Genomic DNA, 19,416 nt, shown 5'->3' with positions numbered 1-19,416 from the left:
CCGACAAACACCGCGTTTTGGAAGGCTTCTGTTTTCTTCTTCTGTTATCGGTTCGACTTCCCGACCGTAATTCACTTTGAGAAAAGCACTTCTATCTTGCGGTAAATGTTTGAAATTTGATTTGATTTGATTTGACTATAGCATAGCTCAAAGCTCGATGCTTACGACTAAGTGGTAAGAGTGGGGGAAGCGATAAGGCGCGTCTGTCTTAAATTTTACGATAGCGCGCCTGCTGGAAGGTTAAAAGTGATGAAAAAAAACTAAACCATAAACCTAACCTAAGTAACCTATTTAAAATAGTTTTTATTTTATGACTTTTCGTGACCTTATATCACTTTTTAAAAGTGTGTTGAATTGTCACTGTGTTGAGTTGTGCACTTACCATATTTTACATGTTCAAGAAAAATTTACAGCAGTTCTAACCACAAAATAAAATTGTGCAGGGCTTTCAAACTATCATTTAGTGATGCAACAATTATTGATTACGATAAATTTTATTGTAACAGCAGGTTGTAAGGAACGTTAAGATTATTGTGACTGCCATTTATCTGTAAGATTATGAATACAATTATCCATACCTAACTTAACTTATCCGATAATAAATTCTTATTTTCATTAGCCGTACAGGATGTTTTTCAACCCCTCAGTGTACACACAACCGGATTGGGGAGCACTGAAGAGATACACTGATAAAAATGTGCGATTTCATCTTATTTTGGGTGAAATTGAACAAACTTTCTAGAACAGATAGTCAGTTTAATTGGCCTGTCTGGGATCTGGGAGTGGTCAGGTCTTGCAAAAGTTGGTGAAATCAGTTTTAATTCAAATCGATATAGACCACACTTTTAGGAATTTTTTGTTCAGTGGTGACACCATACAAATATTGTGCGCATCTTTGGGTAGATTCAATGAGTGAAGGTGGAAACATTTTATGAATAACGAACGCATGAAAAATCACATGACAGTCTAAATTTTTTACACAACAGTTTTGAAAATGGCACAAATTCAAAACAAATCTGAGTTCATTGAACCAGAGTAACAATCACAGACAGATAACTGAAATTAGTATGTTTTATGATAATAATTAAGATAAATCAGCACATTTTTACGGTATTTTTGTCTATTAATAATTTCAATGAATAGTGGTAATACAATAATCATCAAAGTAAGAATCCTTGCATCACTAGCCTTATTATGTTTGGGATAACTTTATGAGTAAGTTTGCATGTACGACTATGCTGTACAATCAACTAAGATTAAACATACATTAAGTCTTGTGCTGACTAGTTAATAGCTCCGTTAAAACAATTAATTAAGAATAGCGGAAAGTGGAAAACCCTCAAAAAGAAATGAATCAGATGTTTTACAACTTAATTAAAATTACACTAATTCTAAGTAATATCTCAGTAAACTTATTATGTATTTTCCATTTTCAAATTAAGAATTTTCCACTGTAGTATTATACCACATCCGAGGACACCGAGTGAGCCGGCATTTCATCATACCTGACTGGTCTGCGTTGCCAAAGACGTTAGAGAAGTTGGAGTCAGAGACAAAAGTGTTGTTCTGCTGTTGGGACTGCTGGTGGTTGCTGGAACCAAAGCCGTTGGTGTTGTTGGTCATCCACGGGGGCTGCCCCGAGGCATTGGAGGCTGGCATGGGTGCAGGCGCTGGAAAATTTGCAACACAGATATTTGAATGATTAATTTACGTCTATTTGTGGATCCCACCACGCATTAAATTGCCAGGGTTCTCTTTGTCTTGTAGACACTGCTTGTGCATGATGCAAAATGGAAACTTTGAACTTTATTATGCATATATTATGTATATGAACTGCATATGAAATGCAGATAGGTTCATACTATGAAGGGTATTGTTGAAGTGTTCACTCCTAAAAGTTCTCAATGGTACACTGATGCTGCACAATTGTCACACCAGTTGCTATTGAATGGCTGAGCTTTAACGTCCCTGTAGCTACCATCAACACTCCAACCATATGAAGAGGAAAAAGAATGAAAGTTTAAGTTTAAGAACCACGAACTTGAGAATCTAATTGAGCATGAAATTTTTCTTGAAAAAGTTTGGGAGAGAGCTGCCGAGAATCGGCAAAACTGAGACATTTGCGAAAGACCTGTATAAAAAGCTAGACGTCAGATAGCTGATGAAGAAGAAGAAAGTTCTGTCACATATTATTAAAGTCAACAATTAACACAAGTGAAACCTACAAAGATGTAAAAGAGGCAAAACAGTATACATATAGAATATACTAGTAAGCTGGTAGAAGTGAAAATTAATTATAATATTTACCACCAAACATATCAGCAAACGGATTTCCCAGCTGCAGCAGGTCATCGGAAGCGCGACCGGCCTGGTTCCCGTCTCCCTGAGACTGCGGCGGAGAGCCGAACAGGTCTACGATGGACTGCTGGTTGTTACTGGGCGGGGGCCCGCTGCTCAGGAAGGGGTTGGTAGCCATGGCCGCACTGTTGGTCGGCGACTGCACCTTCGACTGGAATGTTTTCAATCTGTCATTTTTTTTTTACCGGCACAAGGGGGGTTGGGGTGTTTCACATGCATTTCGGAACTGTTACCTGATTTGCTGAAGGCAAGGACAAAAACTTATATGTCCCAGACAAGTATACTCGTGGAAGGTCCCATACCCTTTTTTATGCTCCAAAAGCGAGGACTTCTGCCTATCAGAACGCCCCAGTCAACAGAGCGACTGAACTGCTCAACGAGTCTGCATTGACCATCGACATTTTTAACGTAACCTACAGGCAGTTTAACAATTATCTTTTGACGTATGTCACAAAGTAGTGAAACTGACCTTTTTATGTGTTTTGCTATACTTTTTGTCTAATTTGTAATCTTCTCCATAATGTATTGGTGAATAACCGTTTTACGGAGAACATGAAAAATAAATAAATAAATAAATAAATAAATAAATGACTGATTCTATAGATTTATTAATACGTGGAGGCCACAGACATATGAATATATAGACTAGAAATTAAAGGTGAGGGGTAAAATCAACTGTTGAAGAACGAAGGGGGTAAAGCTGACTGTGATTCGTCAATAAATCAATCTGACAGTATATAGGCATCTCGCATTATAATATCACCATTTAGTTCTTAAAAGTAAAATCTGCTTTTGAATGAATAGACATTTTTACATGGGAGCGCAAATTACTCGCCACGTTATGAACAAATTTGCGAAGTCCAAATTCGGCAAAATAAATTTCTTCTATTTTCAGAGTCGAATATTTTGTTTACGTATTTAGTTAAGACACTTTTATAAGTGTTCATAATTTACTTCCCAGTAACAACGATGCGCACACTTGAGAATCGCTACATTCGACCAATGTTGGCTCGATGTGATAGTATATGTTTCTACAACTGATTCATATTATACGACGTGAATAAGCTTAAAATGATGCTTACATATGGAATGTAATACGACAATTGGGTTTATTCTCTTTTTCACATCTATTTTTACAAGTTTTCATATCACAAGCCACTATTTTGCCGTGTTATTTTATAAAATGCCTCGACCATAGCTCGACGCTAGTTCGAACAAGAATGATGACGTCACATTCTCAAGATTCACGGGAAGCCATATGCGAGCCCAGCCGGCTCCAATGGAACCGGTATGGGGAGTGGGGAATAATACGCTTTTAATCACTTAGGGCAGGTCTACTAATATTCATATGTCTATGGTGGAGGCCGACAAGACACTATAATTAATAAAAGGATATTTTCGTTAAAGCCAACACCTAGTAGAGTTAATAGTATCCGAAGGTAAAACGATTGTGCAAGGTCAACACTGCAATCACAGTGCATGGGCATGATCCTTCAACACTGCAAATGCAGTGGTCCCGCCCCTGTGGGTTAAGGTAGTTAACCCCTGTTTGGCAGAATGCAAAGGACAAAACTAATTGATTCCATGAGTCAGGTTGTTCTTATAATAATAATAATATTTGGCTAATTTTTATAGTGCTCTTTTTGTGAAAAATCACCTCAAGGGCACCACAAAACAGTAATTGGTCATCTTTAATGATGTTGGAACTCAGTTTCCTATCTCAATTATTATCTATTCCACCATGTACGGGTATTGCATGGAGCGAATCATATTATAATTCAGCCGCAAAAAGAAAGTCATGCAATAGAATTATATACCCACCTATGTCAGTGAAATATTCAAATAATATTACTCTTGAATATTTCATGAATACATATATATTTTTAACTACCGATTGAAGTATATTTTCTGTCAACATTAACCGTTCAACCGTGTTCTCACTGTAGAAAGAATAACTTAACATATCCAACAATAAATTACATAAATTGCTAGTGGAACAGATAACCTAAGCATCATTTAATGGGTTCAAATGAAAAAATTCTAAATTTTCACAAAATATTATAAAATCATGCGTTGATGCTTTATTCAAATACTTGACATACCAAAGATTAAAAAAACTATAAAACACACAATAATCTCTATTGTATGCTATAAATTTTAGGAAATTTTACAATAACGGTCTTCAGAAAAAAATAATACACAGTTTTAACGACATTATATAAAACAGTAAAAAATAACACACATTTACTCTATTGAAAAGAATTAAATCTCCCATTTCAGTAACTTTACTGTAAGAGCATTTTATTAAAGTGAACACCTGTCATAAGCGATTTGCTAACAAAACTAAAGCGAATCAATGATAATAATGTTATCTATCATTTCTTTATCAAGTTTGAGATAAGTTTGTGCAATCATTATTGAATGGTGAAGTTTTTTCCACATATTTTGTTTTATTGAGCGTGTGGATAAAAAAAGGTGACACTGTGAACACACTTTATCTATTTGAGTAAAAAAATCTATGTTTTATTATTATTATTTTTTTATTTAAAAATATTATTCTTTTATACAAAAACATAAATATGTTATACTACAAAAACTAATTACAATAAAAATGTTTTCTTTTTAACGTAACTACCCAATTCAATAGAGAAAAACGTTTCTCGTGTTTGAGTTGGGGAGTAGTGCCATTACAATATATTTATATTGGGTAAAGAAAAGAAAAAAAGTTTTTATTATTATGTTGAAAAATATATATTAACCTGTTGAAGGCCGGAGCATAAAACATAAAAATATTAGTGGAACTTTTAAAGAAAAGTTTTATACTTTTTTGTAGTTTGTTTTTGGAGTGTTATGCCGTGTTGCGCTAACTCCTTCTTTAGCCGACGTTTCGGACAGCGTTGCAGTGTCCATCATCAGGGCAGATCCGGTAGATCCGAAGATCACATCTTCGGATCTACCGGATCTGCCCTGATGATGGACACTGCAACGCTGTCCGAAACGTCGGCTAAAGAAGGAGTTAGCGCAACACGGCATAACACCCCAAAAACAAACAACAAAAATGCTTTTGGCCGTGAGAATCTAAAAACTTACCAAAGTTTTATACGCCCAAATATGCATTTTTTTACATTTCATACATTTTTCAAAGCATTGATAAGAATCATATTAGAATGCTCGAATGTTCTCCAGAGACCCATCGGCGTTTCACAGGTTAAAAAATAAAAAAAACTAAATAAGTAAATTGGGCTAGTAACATTCATATTATAAACATTTGTACCTGTCTATTTTCTCTGCTGCAAAACATGAAACAATTTCAATATTCCATGCAAAGTCAAAAATATGTTATAAATAATATAATATACCTGCCTATGTATATTTTTATGTAAAAATTATATAGATTTCACACAATTTTATAACTGTAAACAGGGACTTGGAGCAAAGTACATATCTCAGATTATTCTCGAGTTTTGTTTATTCAATTGATGTAGAATTTTGAGATGAAAAATATTTACTGCTGGTGTGGAGCAATTAAAAAAAAATACTCCAAAACCCCGTACATATAAACAACATGCTTTTAGCAAAATCCTATTTTCCATGTTCTATGTGGCAATCTATTATGAAGCCAAATGGAAAACTGATTAGGCATTCAAAATCCGCCAGATAAATTCACATGCACACAGCCACTAAACAAATCTAAAATTGGACCTAATATGTAATATTATTTTGGGTCTTGTCAAAAAGCAACTATTATAAAAGATTCTCAAAGTGGGAGTCTAAAAGGAAGTCATCTAAAAGGCAAGTCTTCTAAGAAGTAGTATCTCTCTATTGACAATACCTTGTACTGATTGAGGACCGCTTCTTCCTCAGCCAGAGCTTGCTGCTTCAAGACGTCATCGATGAAAGCCGCTTGGCTCCCATTGGTCGGATGCTGGTCCAATCGGGTGGAGGCAGCCGCCGTTCCAAAAGAACTGCCGGTAGAGGACAGAGCACCCATACCATTGACCACATTCTTTTGCGCACTTTATTCATTCAAATACATAAATGTTCGAATTTTGAAAATGTCATTTTTTTTGTAAAGCGCAAAATCGTGTGTTTTTGGTAGGGAGGAGGGATTCAGGGAAATGGAAGGGAAAATAAACGAAACAAAATGTGTGCCGATAAAAGCAAATTGCAAAAGTTTTGTGCATTATTTAAATACATGCAAAAATCAATCGGGATCATACAAAATGTATGGTGAGTTTTTATGTGTTTTTTGAAATAATAATGTAGTGGTTTATTTAATCGGCATACATGGAGTTCACGGACGGGTGGAGTGTGGGAAGAAAAAAAGAAAACAAACAAAAATCAATAATCTGCTAAAACGTCACTACATACAACTAATTACTACGAACATCTTGTCCAGATAAAATAAATCATATTACTATGCTAAGCAAATAAAACATGGTTGAATTCAAATGAAAAAACAAATTAAAACATGCTTAAATAATAAAGGATAAAAGAATGAGGGAATCGTAAATAGAGGGTGTATAATTTTTTGTTGACAATAAATAATTTTTTGTTGATAGTAAATAATGTGTAACAAATTTATGAATTTATCATGAACAATGGTTAAAAATTACAAAATGTGATATTATTTATGTATGTAACTTTTGATAAAAATAAGTTAATGAAATAAGACGTTAAGATTTAAAATGCAAATAATATTGGTAACAATAACAATGATAACAATTTATAAGTATTATGTCTTTAACCATTCCCTTATGCTGCTAGAAAATCCCTTGAGCTCCGGTACTGTGTACTCAGTATACAAAGTACACATTTAGAATTCTATCATTTTGAAGTTGTATAAAAATGATTAGTTTACATTTATTTCTTATGTAAATCATTTTACTGAGAGTACAGATGGACAAATTCAAGTAAAATATTCTGTATTGGTGATGAAAATAAGTAAAACACATTGGCCAGGCATAAAACATGATATGTCCATTGCAGCCAACAGACCGCCGGCTACTGCTGACAACCGCGCATCATGACACGAAGAACAAAACCTCATACCTCTCTCGCTCACTACCGCACCAGTCGGCAAGTTATCGATACACGCAGGCATACGTTGTTGTTATTGAATTTTTTCACAATTTTTCTACAAAACATTTTTTCTGTTGGGTTCCATAAATACCTATGCATTTTAATGATTTTATCCAACACATATATGTATTGCTGAGGAAAACCTAAAATTTGATCTGTGTTTAGTGTATCTACAGAGGTATTGAAATAATTATATTCACGTCAGATCAGTTACAGTACTGGCAAGAAAAGTTTAATATTAAACGAACATTCAGTGGCATAGTAACTGATTATACACACTAGGCTTCTGCCTGGGGGAACAGGGCCGGAAAAAACTATCAATATATCATATTAGATTTACATATGACGGAAAATTTATATCTGCAGCGCTAACACTCTTTTTTCTTTGATTTAGAGATGACTTTTGTGTTATAAATGTTTTACTGATAAGGCGAATGAAACAATATCTCAAGTATCAATGCCTGTATTGGAAAACATCAAAATAATGTTTCCAGCGCCGGAATCGCACCTGTTAAACCCATGTAAATCAAAAGTGGATTTATATGAAAGCTAAAACCATCCGTTTACAGTCTTACCTCGGATGTAGGAGAATTTTTCACTACATCTTCTTTTTCACAAATAACACAATTCAATAACACAGGAATGGCAAATTAATTAAAAATTAAGTATCCTGATATTTCAAAATTGATAATAAAACTCTCAACCATAGAATAAAGAAGAAAACTAGAAGTGCCATCTATATAAAAAAAAAAATATTTTTTTATATTAACTCCACACAGGAGGCCCTGAAGAAAATAATTTCCCTCAGGGCCTATGTCATCTTTGGGGATGCTGTGTGGAGGGTCTTTTTGTGGAGAGGAAGGAGTGAACATGGGTCTTGAAGAGTCCCATGTTGTAGGAGGGAGGAAACACAGAGGCCGGCAGTTCGTTCCACAGCCGAGCTGTTGAACTTAAGAACGAATTGTAGAAGCGACCCGTTCTCATGTGACAAATGTCAACCGTGTACAAATGTTGGGCGCGCGTTTGGCGTGTATCCCGACTACGCACCGGTGCCGAAGGGATCAATGACGCTAGTTCCTCAGAGCATCTTCCACAATGGAAACAAACTTAAATACCTTTTCATTCTAGACCACTTTGCATGTGGTCTGTCTCTTTTACACTTGCCTGAAATTGTTTATTACCATCCCGTATGAATTTCGTAATCATGGTGAAACACATTTTGTAGGCTCAAATTTGGATCACGGATAATGCCCACAAGGCACTTCTTGGGTCAATCTTTATTCTATGTTCTCAACGAAGAAAAACAATGTTTTTATAAATTAATAGAAAAATTATGCAAGCCAGCGGAAGGAAGAAATGTATTCAAAGTTTCTAGGAAACTCCTTCAAATAAGCAGAACTTGATTATCAAATCCTACAAATTATTTTTTTAAATCAATTAAACCTGATACTTAAATCCTCTGCCAGCTAATTCCTTCATAATGTCACAAGCAACATCTTCCGCTCACAATTATGATAAAAGTGTTTCCAATATTGCAAGGTTATTTGTAACCCGGGAATGATTGTCTCTCTTATTTATTTTTTTATTTTAATTAAATAAAAAATAATTTATCATAGAGTTGAAATCAACCATATGTGGTGATAACCAATAAATCAACCCTTATTGTATACCTGGCAGTCTGTGTGGGGGTGTTGGCGGCTGAGCCTTTCTTGCCCTCGAGGGCGTTAAGGTGACCTTCGAGGGCATCCAAAAGGCTGCTGGGGGCCTTGGTGAGGTCAGGGATGTCGCCCTTGTCAATTCCTACATTTTCTGCCACCTGAAAATCATATTATTTATATTATTATATTTATTTATCAAAAATTATTAGTTCAAATTTTGTTCCTAAATATAAACAAAAATTGTAACATATGGTTTACTACTTACATCTAGAAGTAATATTGTTTAAATCTTGTGTTGTTTCTTTATAAATTATTTACCTTAATACTAACATGTACATAATTGAACTAGAATTCCCTCACCAAACACAAGAGCATTGTCTCTTTATGGTGAGGAAAGGCTACTTTAATTTCTATTGTTTTATATCTTTTTTTATCCTGTATACTTATCTATGTAAAAATATATGTTTTCAAATATTAAATAAAAAAAAAATAAAAAAATAAAAAATAAATGGTTATTCTTGCGTAGGTTAAGTCGGTTAGGTTAGGTAATTGTTGTAATGTAATTAAAAAATATTTTTTAATACTTTTTAACCAAAGTCATTTAAGCATTTTCGCTAATATTTGTAAAAGTTTTTTTAAATTCTGTTTTGTTTTGTATTTGTTATATTACCTCCACGCAGGAGGTCCGGAGTAAAATAATTCTCCTCGGGGCCTATGTAATCTTTGGGGATGCTGTGTGGAGGATCTTTTTTAGGTAAGGAAGGAGAGAAAGTTCCGGGAAAGTAAAAAATGTATGAAGGGTGGGTAGGAATATGAATTCATTATGGTTCTTTATGTCTTCTTGTTCTCCTCTGGAGAGGTCAAAACAACTCCGTCAACCAATCTCTACCAATGGCTCGTTACTTTTACGTTCCACTTGTAAGTTTCCACCAATATGGTTTCGGAAGGAAATTTAACTGCTTCTATATCAGAAATATTAAATGTGATGTTTTTCAATGTTGAAAATGGATGATGGATTGGATATTTTCCTAAAATATATAATGTAAGCTATTTAAGACACCACAAATTTAATCTTTACAACTTTGACGAAAAAGTCCAATTATATAGTAGAAAATAGAGTTTTATTTAAATTATTAAGCCAACATAATTTTTATTTTAATAACAACTCTCTACCGGTGAGACCAATCAATAATTTATGGAACTCAAGAGAAGAGATAAGCTTTTCAACGGCATCAATACACTTCTATTAGATGACAAAAGGGTTTCAAGGCATGGTACGTCTTTACTTACAATGTCCACAATTTAAAAGAGTAAGGATGAACTCGGTCTTGAAAAATTTCTTATAACAATTTTTGCTTCAAAAAGTTGTCTTCTAATCTAGAAGGAAAATAAAAACAGTACGCCGGTGATGACTCGGTTATAAACTGTCTTTCTGTTAGTACTAGGTTAAGAGAATAATCAGTATCATGCCTTCACCTTCAAGAACTCGCCAACGCGATCCATCCTGATCAAGAACTTCTTGTACAGGTCCAGTGCATCCCTGCACTGCTTCTTGTTCATGTCAAAGTATTTCTCGAGGAGGTTAATGATGCCGTCATTGTAGCAGGCGAACAGACGGATCAGGTCCCTGAAGAGGAGCATGAAGCACATGTTGATGACCCCGTTGGTGAGATCGTTGGCGGTGCAGTCGAACTCCAGCAGCGAGTCCAGCTGGGCCTGCAGCACCGGGAGGGTCTTCAGGAGCTTCTCTGCATTCATGGTGCGCAGGGAGCCTTCTTCCTTTCTGGAATGGTAAAAACAAAATTAGTATTATCCATATAAATCAAAAGGAAAATTTTATGAATAATATCACAAGTACAAGAATGGTGCGGAGGCAAACACGGCAGGCTTCATTTCTTGATCGCCGATGCTAAATTTTCACCGTGCGCCAGCTGATTCTATTTTCGTAATAACTTACTTGCTTCTTGCAAAATTATAAATTTCTAAACTTTACCGTCTTACCAGATAATGTATTTAGTACATAATCTACCATAAGTGGTTTATCCAGAATAGCGAAATTCAGAGAAAGATTTTTTTAACAGTATCCTTAAGGACTAAGCTGGTGAACAAGAGGTTAAGGCAGACGTCTGGTTTGCCTAGGAGTTTATCTATGTTTTTTAAGAAAACATGTGGGAAGGGATCGAACAAGAGACTTGACATAAGGAACGGTAGGACAGCAAAGACTTTCGACGCGATGGCTACAGTTAGTACCTGGCAAGCACAGACGGATAACTTTGAAGGAATGCCCCGTGAACCTGAATTATTCTACATATTTATTGAATCCTTTTTAAGTACACAATAAAGATGTTACTAAGATGTTGAAAACATTCATATTTGATAAATCTTACAAAAACGGCTTCACAGTTGTCATAAGTGCAGAGGCGGATTTGCCCTTAGGCCTATGTAGGCCCGGGCCTAGGGCGGCCAGATATTAGGGGCGGCCAATCGTGACAAAAAAAGTCACAGATGATAGCAAGAAATTACTTCCTAAGTACCTAAATATTCTACGTACGAAATAGCGATATGCAAGAGCGTGTTCACACACAGCACACAGCGCGCCCCCACGCCCCGCAGCCACCCTCGCCACACCTATTATGCTCCGTCGCTCGCGTATTTCCAATCCCTACCGTGATTCAGTTGCGCTAGTGACTCAACCGCGTCAGGGATTGTTATGCATAATAGCGTGTTCACACACAGAGCTGATGTGATGCTGTGTGGAGGGTCTTTTTAAGGAAGGGAAGGATAGGAAGTTCTGAAAGGGAAAATGTATGAGGGGTGGGTAGGAATCTGGGAATTAGTGTGTCCAGGAGTGACATACGTATGAATACATCCCTCCAACTGCGGTGCAAGGCGATGGGTCAAGATAGTCCGGCTGGAAAGGTCAAAAGGCCTCCCTCACCCAGTCTCTCTCGACCCGGCCCGCCACGCAGCAGGTGGGCAGACGTATCCGCCGCCAAGACCTGGACAAATCTCACCCCATGAACCATGAATGATAATGGCAGGAAAATTAAAACGGTTTTGACCCTAGGAACTTACTGAAAAGTTTGGATACTCCTGGTCAATATGATGGGTACTGAGAAAGGGGCGGCTGGGGCCTAGGGCGGCCAAGACTACAAATCCGCCTCTGCATAAGTGACTTAAAGAAATATTTAAAAAGTAATACTAACCCCCTCTTGACTTTGCAGAAGTCAAAAGCGACAGTTCTGTAGGACAAAGCCTTCTCATTCAAGTATTTGGCATAGCGCCGGATGAATGGAGACATGTCATATCCTGAAACATACAATTATTACATGTTAAATAACGTTATATACACACATAATAATTAATTTATAAATTCAAATATGTTAAGATTTTATTTAAAAAAAATTTAAGCAATAAAATTACTTGTGAATATTGAAGCATGGAAAAATTAAAAAAATTAACAATTTACATTAATAAATGTTTTTAATACAAATGATATTTTTTTTAAAACAACACAATTTTTACAGTAATAATATTTAAAAATCAAATAAACCCAATCACCCTTTTCCCATGGGGAATACTAACTAATTAATTCATTCTGCTACCTTTGTAACTACATTTGTTATGGCTAATTATGCAGTTGTTTGTTGTTTTGTCTAAGTCCTTGTGCAATATTTACAGGCTCGTGAAGCAAAGAAAGCTCACTGGATTAGTGCGTTGTTAGAAGGGTCGAGGGGAAGAAGGAAGTAGATTAAACATGTTGAACTCACCAATACGAGCACCGACCGCTCCTTGGGATAGTGGAAAAAGAAGAAAATGATAATGTAAGAAATTTGGAATAAGTATAACATTAATAACAATGGTACAATTAGGTATTATTGTTAATGGAAATTTATTTTTGTACACCATGATTATTTTCAATTCATACAAATAAAATAAGTAAGATACTGGTAATTCTTGGTTTTATAAAAAAGATTAAATTTCAACAAATCAATTGAGGCACTCAGCGGAATAGTGGCCTAACTAACAAAAATCAATTGAGGCGCTCAGCGGAATAGTGGCCCAACTAACAAAAATCAATTGAGGCGCTCAGCGGAATAGTGGCCCAACTAACAAAAATCAATTGAGGCGCTCAGCGGAATAGTGGCCCAACTAACAAAAATCAATTGAGGCGCTCAACAGAATAGTGGCCCAACTAACAAAAATTTTAATCGGCGAAAAAATCAAACTGTTAAAGATTCCTGTCATATCTAGGAGGCCACAGTGGCCCAATTTTAGTATTCATTAATATGAAACGATGGTGCTATATAATGTAGTTCTTCCATTGCTAAATTAGTTACTTTTCTTTAACATTCTGATGTTTTCACTGATTATTCATTTTTTTGGTTGGGCCACTCTTCCGCTGAGCGCCTCAATTTTAAGACATCAAATTAAATATTAATTAGAAACACGTGTTTATGAAAACAATAAAACACTCAAAATAATTAATAAAAGTTTAATTAATGAGCTCCGAAAATAACAATTAAATATATTATCTTGAATTCATTTTGTATTTTATATAGTAAATATAGTTACTAATTATTTTGGTACTTAGGTATTATTAATTTGAATGCCAAGTAAATTTTATTGTATGCAAAGAACATAATGTGGGTACTTTTATCAAGATCAGGAAAATATCATTCTAATGAATTGTGGGTTGAATAAAAGATGAATAAATTATGATAAAAACTCAATGATGTAAAACATGAAATAATGGCATATTTTCAATGTATGAAAAGGTGTGATGGGCAAAATCAAGATATACATTTCAAATTCATCCGAATGAATTAACAGAATACAAATTCCAAATAATTGAATCAATTTAAAAATCGGATGATATTTCGAATCAATGGCTCAGATATTAAACTACCGAAGATTAAATAATATTATATCAGTATATAAGTTAAACAAAATGTTTTAATCATCTAAATCAACTTTATCTATAAAATCGAAACGTCATTAACAGATATTTCGATTTTCAAAATGTTTCGAAAACAGGATATTTTGACTTTTTTTAGGCATGCCCATTACTAATGAAAAATATAAAAATAAGAAAAACAAAGCTAATAATACAATTTGAATCCATCCGTTTTTAAGGTTATATTGTCTTAAATTATATTTAATAAACAATAACAATTATTGTTTTTCAGGAACCTGTCATTCTATTTTTAAATGCCTTTTACTTAGCTGTCATCTAAAATACATTAATGAATTAAAAATATTGATGAAAAATAATTGGATTATTCAAACCTCCCCAGAATCACCCAATTCAAACCCCCTGTAATGTAATTTATTTTCTAAATTAATTAGTTAATTACGGAACCACCACCACCTTTACAATATAAATTCACATTTTTAAAGTGAATTTAGTAAAAATTTTGAAATTTTAAACAAAAGGAAATATAAATTTAGATTTTTTAAAAAATAAATTTCAGTAGAGGTACAAACGTATTTTAAGGCGATGCCATATGTAGTAATGCAAAATCATGTGTTTTTGGTTTGAAAATTTGGTCGCCTAGAAATGTTTCAGATGCTTTAATTAAATAATGCGAGAAGAATACATCTTGACCTATGAAATAATCGAGTATTTTTTTATATAAGTCTTTTTATAAGCCCAGAAAAAATAGTGTATAGGCCTATGAAAACTGCTTTAAAGTTAAAAATCTCCTACTTACGAACCCATTTGCGGTTATGATTTTATTGTATAATGTGGGAAATTAAGTTATTTATAAAATGATCGGAAAAAAATTAAATATTTATGCCTGAACATCCACAAAATAAAATAAAAGGCACTTTTTGGCCATGTTTTTTTCTTGCATAAATCAAAACAGGCGGATGGTGTTAAGCGGGAATTTAAACCTTATCGCCATCTACGTAAGGGTTGTTATTGATAGCGGATCAATTTGAAATATTACACGACGTAGTGCATCGCCTTAAGACGTTTCAATTTCAATAAAGAGAAAATTTGAAAAAAAAACTTAATTTCTTTAGAGTGTTAACATTGGTTTACATCTGAATTCTATTCCTAAATATATGTCCAATGAAAAACAAGTGAAATTTACAATATTATAGAACTTTAATTTAAATTAAACAAAGAGATTTAATTTCCCGAACTTTCCTTTGTTTTTATTATGCAGGGTGTCCCAAAAAATAGTGGAATTAGTCCAGAGGTGGAGCATCACTAGGAGTCCCAAATCTCCCCCCACGTTTGTTCTGAGAATTTTTGCAGTTTCCGAGCAATGATTTTTTTGTTCGTTTTTTTGCGAAAACTACAAAAAATCGCGGAACAAGGATGGGGGTGATTTGGGTACCCCTAGGGGTGTTCTACCTCAGGATTTCAGCTTGACATGATTTTTGGGACATCTTATATGATCACAACAAAAACCAAATTGATTCTTGAATACAAGTGGAAATCGTATTTATAATGGATATTTGACTAAAACGACTTTTGTTAAGTTAACTAAGTAACTATCCATACTTATTAGTTATTATTAGACATCGGATTGTATACATTTACATAGTATGCGTAATGCATATTTGAGCCTTTTTGCCATTACCGCATATTTCTATTTTTTAAAAAACTATTATTTTCTTCCAAAATTAAACCCCACAATTGAAACGAAATATTTCCCAAAAAACCGGTTCTAAAAGACGGGTTCCAGTATTCTATCGTATCCGCTTACTTACTATTAAATATATAGCTAATTTATTACGAACCATTCGTTATCCGGTTAGAAACGAGATTGCAGGCCCTTAAAGAATGAATTGATGACGTCGGAACACGTGTTCATAAAAATCCTAATATTTTCGAATTTCGTCATTATACAATATTAAGATAAACGCAGGTGAATGAACACGTGTTCTGATATTTTTACGAATTTACTAAAAGTTTATCTGGAAGCGAGCGGCCTGCCTTACCGTTTGTAATCGGATTGGCAATAGAAGGGATTTATAAGAAATCAGCAATATTCATTTGTCTCCGTGTATATTTTAGGCATATATTTTGGCATCTATAGTGCATATAATCCGTTGTCAATGAGTATTGAGTATGTTACTATAGTCAAGGCAACATGAGAATGTTATGTTATGTTACAATGAAAACAACTTTCATGTAAAGTAATAAGTTATTAGTACTTAATTAAGTAATAATTAATAATTCATTTACCTTGTACTCCGCTCTTATCAAGGAAATTACTAAGTTGAAAACTGGAATTACTTGAAGCCAGGTACTGAGTAAAACGCTGAAAAGAAAATAATTCAATTAGACACATCGATTATTGCAAAATGTTCAAGTGATTGTCAGGGATGAATCAAACTAAACAAACCAATTAATTTTTCAGTTCAATTCAATGGATTCACTTTGTTGAAAGGAAATATTAAAATAATGAGTGAAAATACGAATAGAGAAATTAATAAGATTTTGATCTCACAGAAAGTATTGTATCTCTCTTACTGTTGTGGAGAAAATATGATCTAAACGGTGTTAGAAAGAGAAAACACCAAGCTTTATATTCTAATCTAGAAGTTAACTACAGTAGAATTAAAATGTGCAAATTTATGAAACCAAAGGTTTCGACCGCAATACGGCAAAAAACTTACGAGACTTATTTTTTTATTAATAAACCCCGCCACACATTGCTGTGGTTCAGTATGACTGTGAAGATAGAGAAACAATTGCGCGTGTTCCTTCTACATCCAACATATGGCGCTGTTTTTCAAAATGCATGTTTTTTTACCTGTCATAGGTGGCGTCTATATAATATAGGTATATAAAACACACACTCGTATTCAAACGTAACATTGTGTGAAAATTTCAAAAAGCAATCGTTGAAGAACTTTCGAAGATTTAAGATTTTGAACAAACGAACATTTACTTTTTTATTTAGATCTTTATATGAAATAACAAAAAAGTGAAGTGATATAACCGTTTATAATATATTTTTTTAATAAAATGCGTGTGTTTTTATGTATTTTTTTCAGTAATTTTAGTAAGCGTAAAATGTATAATTAATTTTTTTTATGTTTGCATTCAAAATTTTAACATATGTTAATTTCTAATAATACTATTTGAAAGAGTATTTCATCACCTTTCAAAAACAATTTTCAGTTTTCGTATACATTATTATTGCAAAGCGGAAATACTCCAACCTTCTGACATAATGGGCTTCGGGCCAGAGTAATAATTAATTAACCCCTAAAAATTGTGTTCCGTTCCAAGAAATTAACCGTGATTTTGCTAGTACCTCACAATGATTAACTTGATATTATGGCAATTTGAACCTTATAAAATGCTCCCAGCATACTAAAATGTATTTTACTTGCTTGGCAAGAAAATAATGTCTCTTAATATTATTCTAGCTTCTCTTTTTCTCAATTGCAAATATGTTAAAAAGCTCGTCGTAAGATTCCATGTGAAATGTCCTAATTCCGATTTTACATGCTGTATTTATTTAAAGGAAATCCTCATAAGTATAACAAAATGTATTTTTATTGTGAAGAAAGGTTATTTAGCTGGAAAATTTAATAACAATCAACAACATTTTAATGTCAAAATTACATAATATTTATTTAAGACATTAGAGAGAAAAAAACATTACTCTGGAGATAAGTAACTATACTGGGGAAACTACATAGGATAGATATATAAAATATGTAGATTTATAAATATATTATCTAGTAAAGAAGGTATTATCATTTTACAAGATAAATTCATTAAAAAGAAGTGGGCAACCCAGAACTTACATAATATACGTAAGTAAATACTATTATTTTTTAATGACAAACTAATGTTTATAAGACAAGGTTTTATGCATAGCATTAAGGATAACAAATAATTATAAGCAATAATTACACGCCTGAAATATCAACACAAATTGAAAATATCTCCCGACTAAAAATAAATGCCGCCAACGGGAATTGAACCCGAAAATTGAAAATTTAGCACTAACAAAGCCTTTCCTACAAAAATAAAGTTGATTGTTTTCAGGTGGAAAAAATTGTTGTTTGAGGTACTAGTAAATATTGAATTAGTTGGCGGGTTGGAAAAAGCCGACATAGCTCAGTGGTTTCAGAGCGTTTGACCGGAAATCAGAAGACACGGGTTCAATTCCCGTTGGCGGCATTTATTTTTACTCGGGAGATATTTTCAACTTGTATTGATATTTCAGGCGACTAATTATTGCTTATAATTATAGGTAAATACTGTTATTGTAAGTGTATACGTAGAACACAATACTGTATAAAAATTCGCTGGAGCTTTCAATTGATTTAAGATGTCTGCGATAAACCAGCTTATTTTTAAAGCGTATAAAATGATACAAAATTTTCGAAAACCACGTAATTTCGCAATGTGATCAGGTGCGATCCGTCCCATTGAGCGAATTTCCTGTAAAGCTTTGAAAGTTATATTGAAATAAAAATGATTACGTTATTGTGATATTATGTATACAAGAGAAAGAAAATTCTGGAATTTTTACATTAAAAATATACGACGCAGAAAAAATAAAATGTATCGAAATTCAGACCCGACAAATAAAATGATTACGTTATTTGACAGATGTCATAATTGTATTCCATGTAACATGATTATTATCGAAATATGTTCGATATCGACAAGCGAAACACATCATTATAATATGATATTTGACAGGAAATAAGGAATAACTGAGCGATATATAAATGTGCAAATTCGCAAAACGAATGACAGAATATTATAAAAAGCTAACAGCAATTATTTCCCAACATAGAACGACGCGAAAATCATTATATCTTTGAATAAAATTGAGGTTAAATATCATGCTGGTGCAATTATTAAAATCATAGTAATATTTTATCAGAATTAATACGTCACAATGAATTTTTAAATTCATTTTGCAATTATTAATGGTTTTGTGCCAGGTGTGTCCAACTCGCGGTCCCGTCAAAGAGCGTCCACAAAATTGTTACGCATTCCCGATTTTTACCTTTATAACAAGTTTCTCTTTAACTCTTTCAATTTTTAAGTTCCAAAAAAATTTTATTTTCGCAGATAATATCTATACATTTGTAATGCAGAAACGTTAAGTATATGAAATTCCCTCGATAGAAAATAATCTCAAAGTAAGCTTCGAAAATGATTAAAAACACGGTTTGTTCTGTTATTTAATATTTTATAGGCATGAAAAAAATCACAGTGTATCTTTAAATGCAACTAAAGCATTTGTCGGGATATTTTTTCTCTATTTCAAACGAGTCGTGTTTTATTAAATATTTTCGCTTAATTGTTATCGTTTATTAATAT

At 33.5% G+C, this 19,416-nt stretch overlaps 1 protein-coding gene across 10 annotated transcripts in view; it reads right to left on the bottom strand.

Annotated features, from left to right (window-relative positions):
* lap (phosphatidylinositol-binding clathrin assembly protein lap) overlaps nt 1-19,416 on the bottom strand; it is a 189,394-nt gene that overhangs the window by 24,536 nt on the left and 145,442 nt on the right. For 5 of the 10 annotated variants that reach the window (XM_089640448.1, XM_089640443.1, XM_089640445.1 and 2 more), the window contains exons 3-10: nt 16,303-16,378; nt 12,869-12,889; nt 12,305-12,407; nt 10,575-10,881; nt 9,111-9,256; nt 6,191-6,374; nt 2,308-2,509; nt 1,506-1,670 (exon numbers count right to left, since the gene is read on the bottom strand). In XM_089640448.1, coding sequence (XP_089496574.1) covers nt 1,506-1,670; nt 2,308-2,509; nt 6,191-6,374; nt 9,111-9,256; nt 10,575-10,881; nt 12,305-12,407; nt 12,869-12,889; nt 16,303-16,378 — 1,204 coding nt within the window. The remainder of the gene's footprint in view (nt 1-1,505; nt 1,671-2,307; nt 2,510-6,190; nt 6,375-9,110; nt 9,257-10,574; nt 10,882-12,304; nt 12,408-12,868; nt 12,890-16,302; nt 16,379-19,416) is intronic. The other 5 variants (XM_089640449.1, XM_089640452.1, XM_089640453.1 and 2 more) reach the window with 3 other exon arrangements.

This window comes from Hesperophylax consimilis, chromosome 15, assembly GCF_061612785.1.
Source record: "Hesperophylax consimilis isolate HC1 chromosome 15, BYU_Hcon_1.0, whole genome shotgun sequence".
Classification (NCBI taxonomy): domain Eukaryota; kingdom Metazoa; phylum Arthropoda; class Insecta; order Trichoptera; family Limnephilidae; genus Hesperophylax; species Hesperophylax consimilis.
The sequence above is the reverse complement of the archived record's forward strand: the minus strand, read 5'-3'. Positions and strand labels throughout refer to the sequence as shown.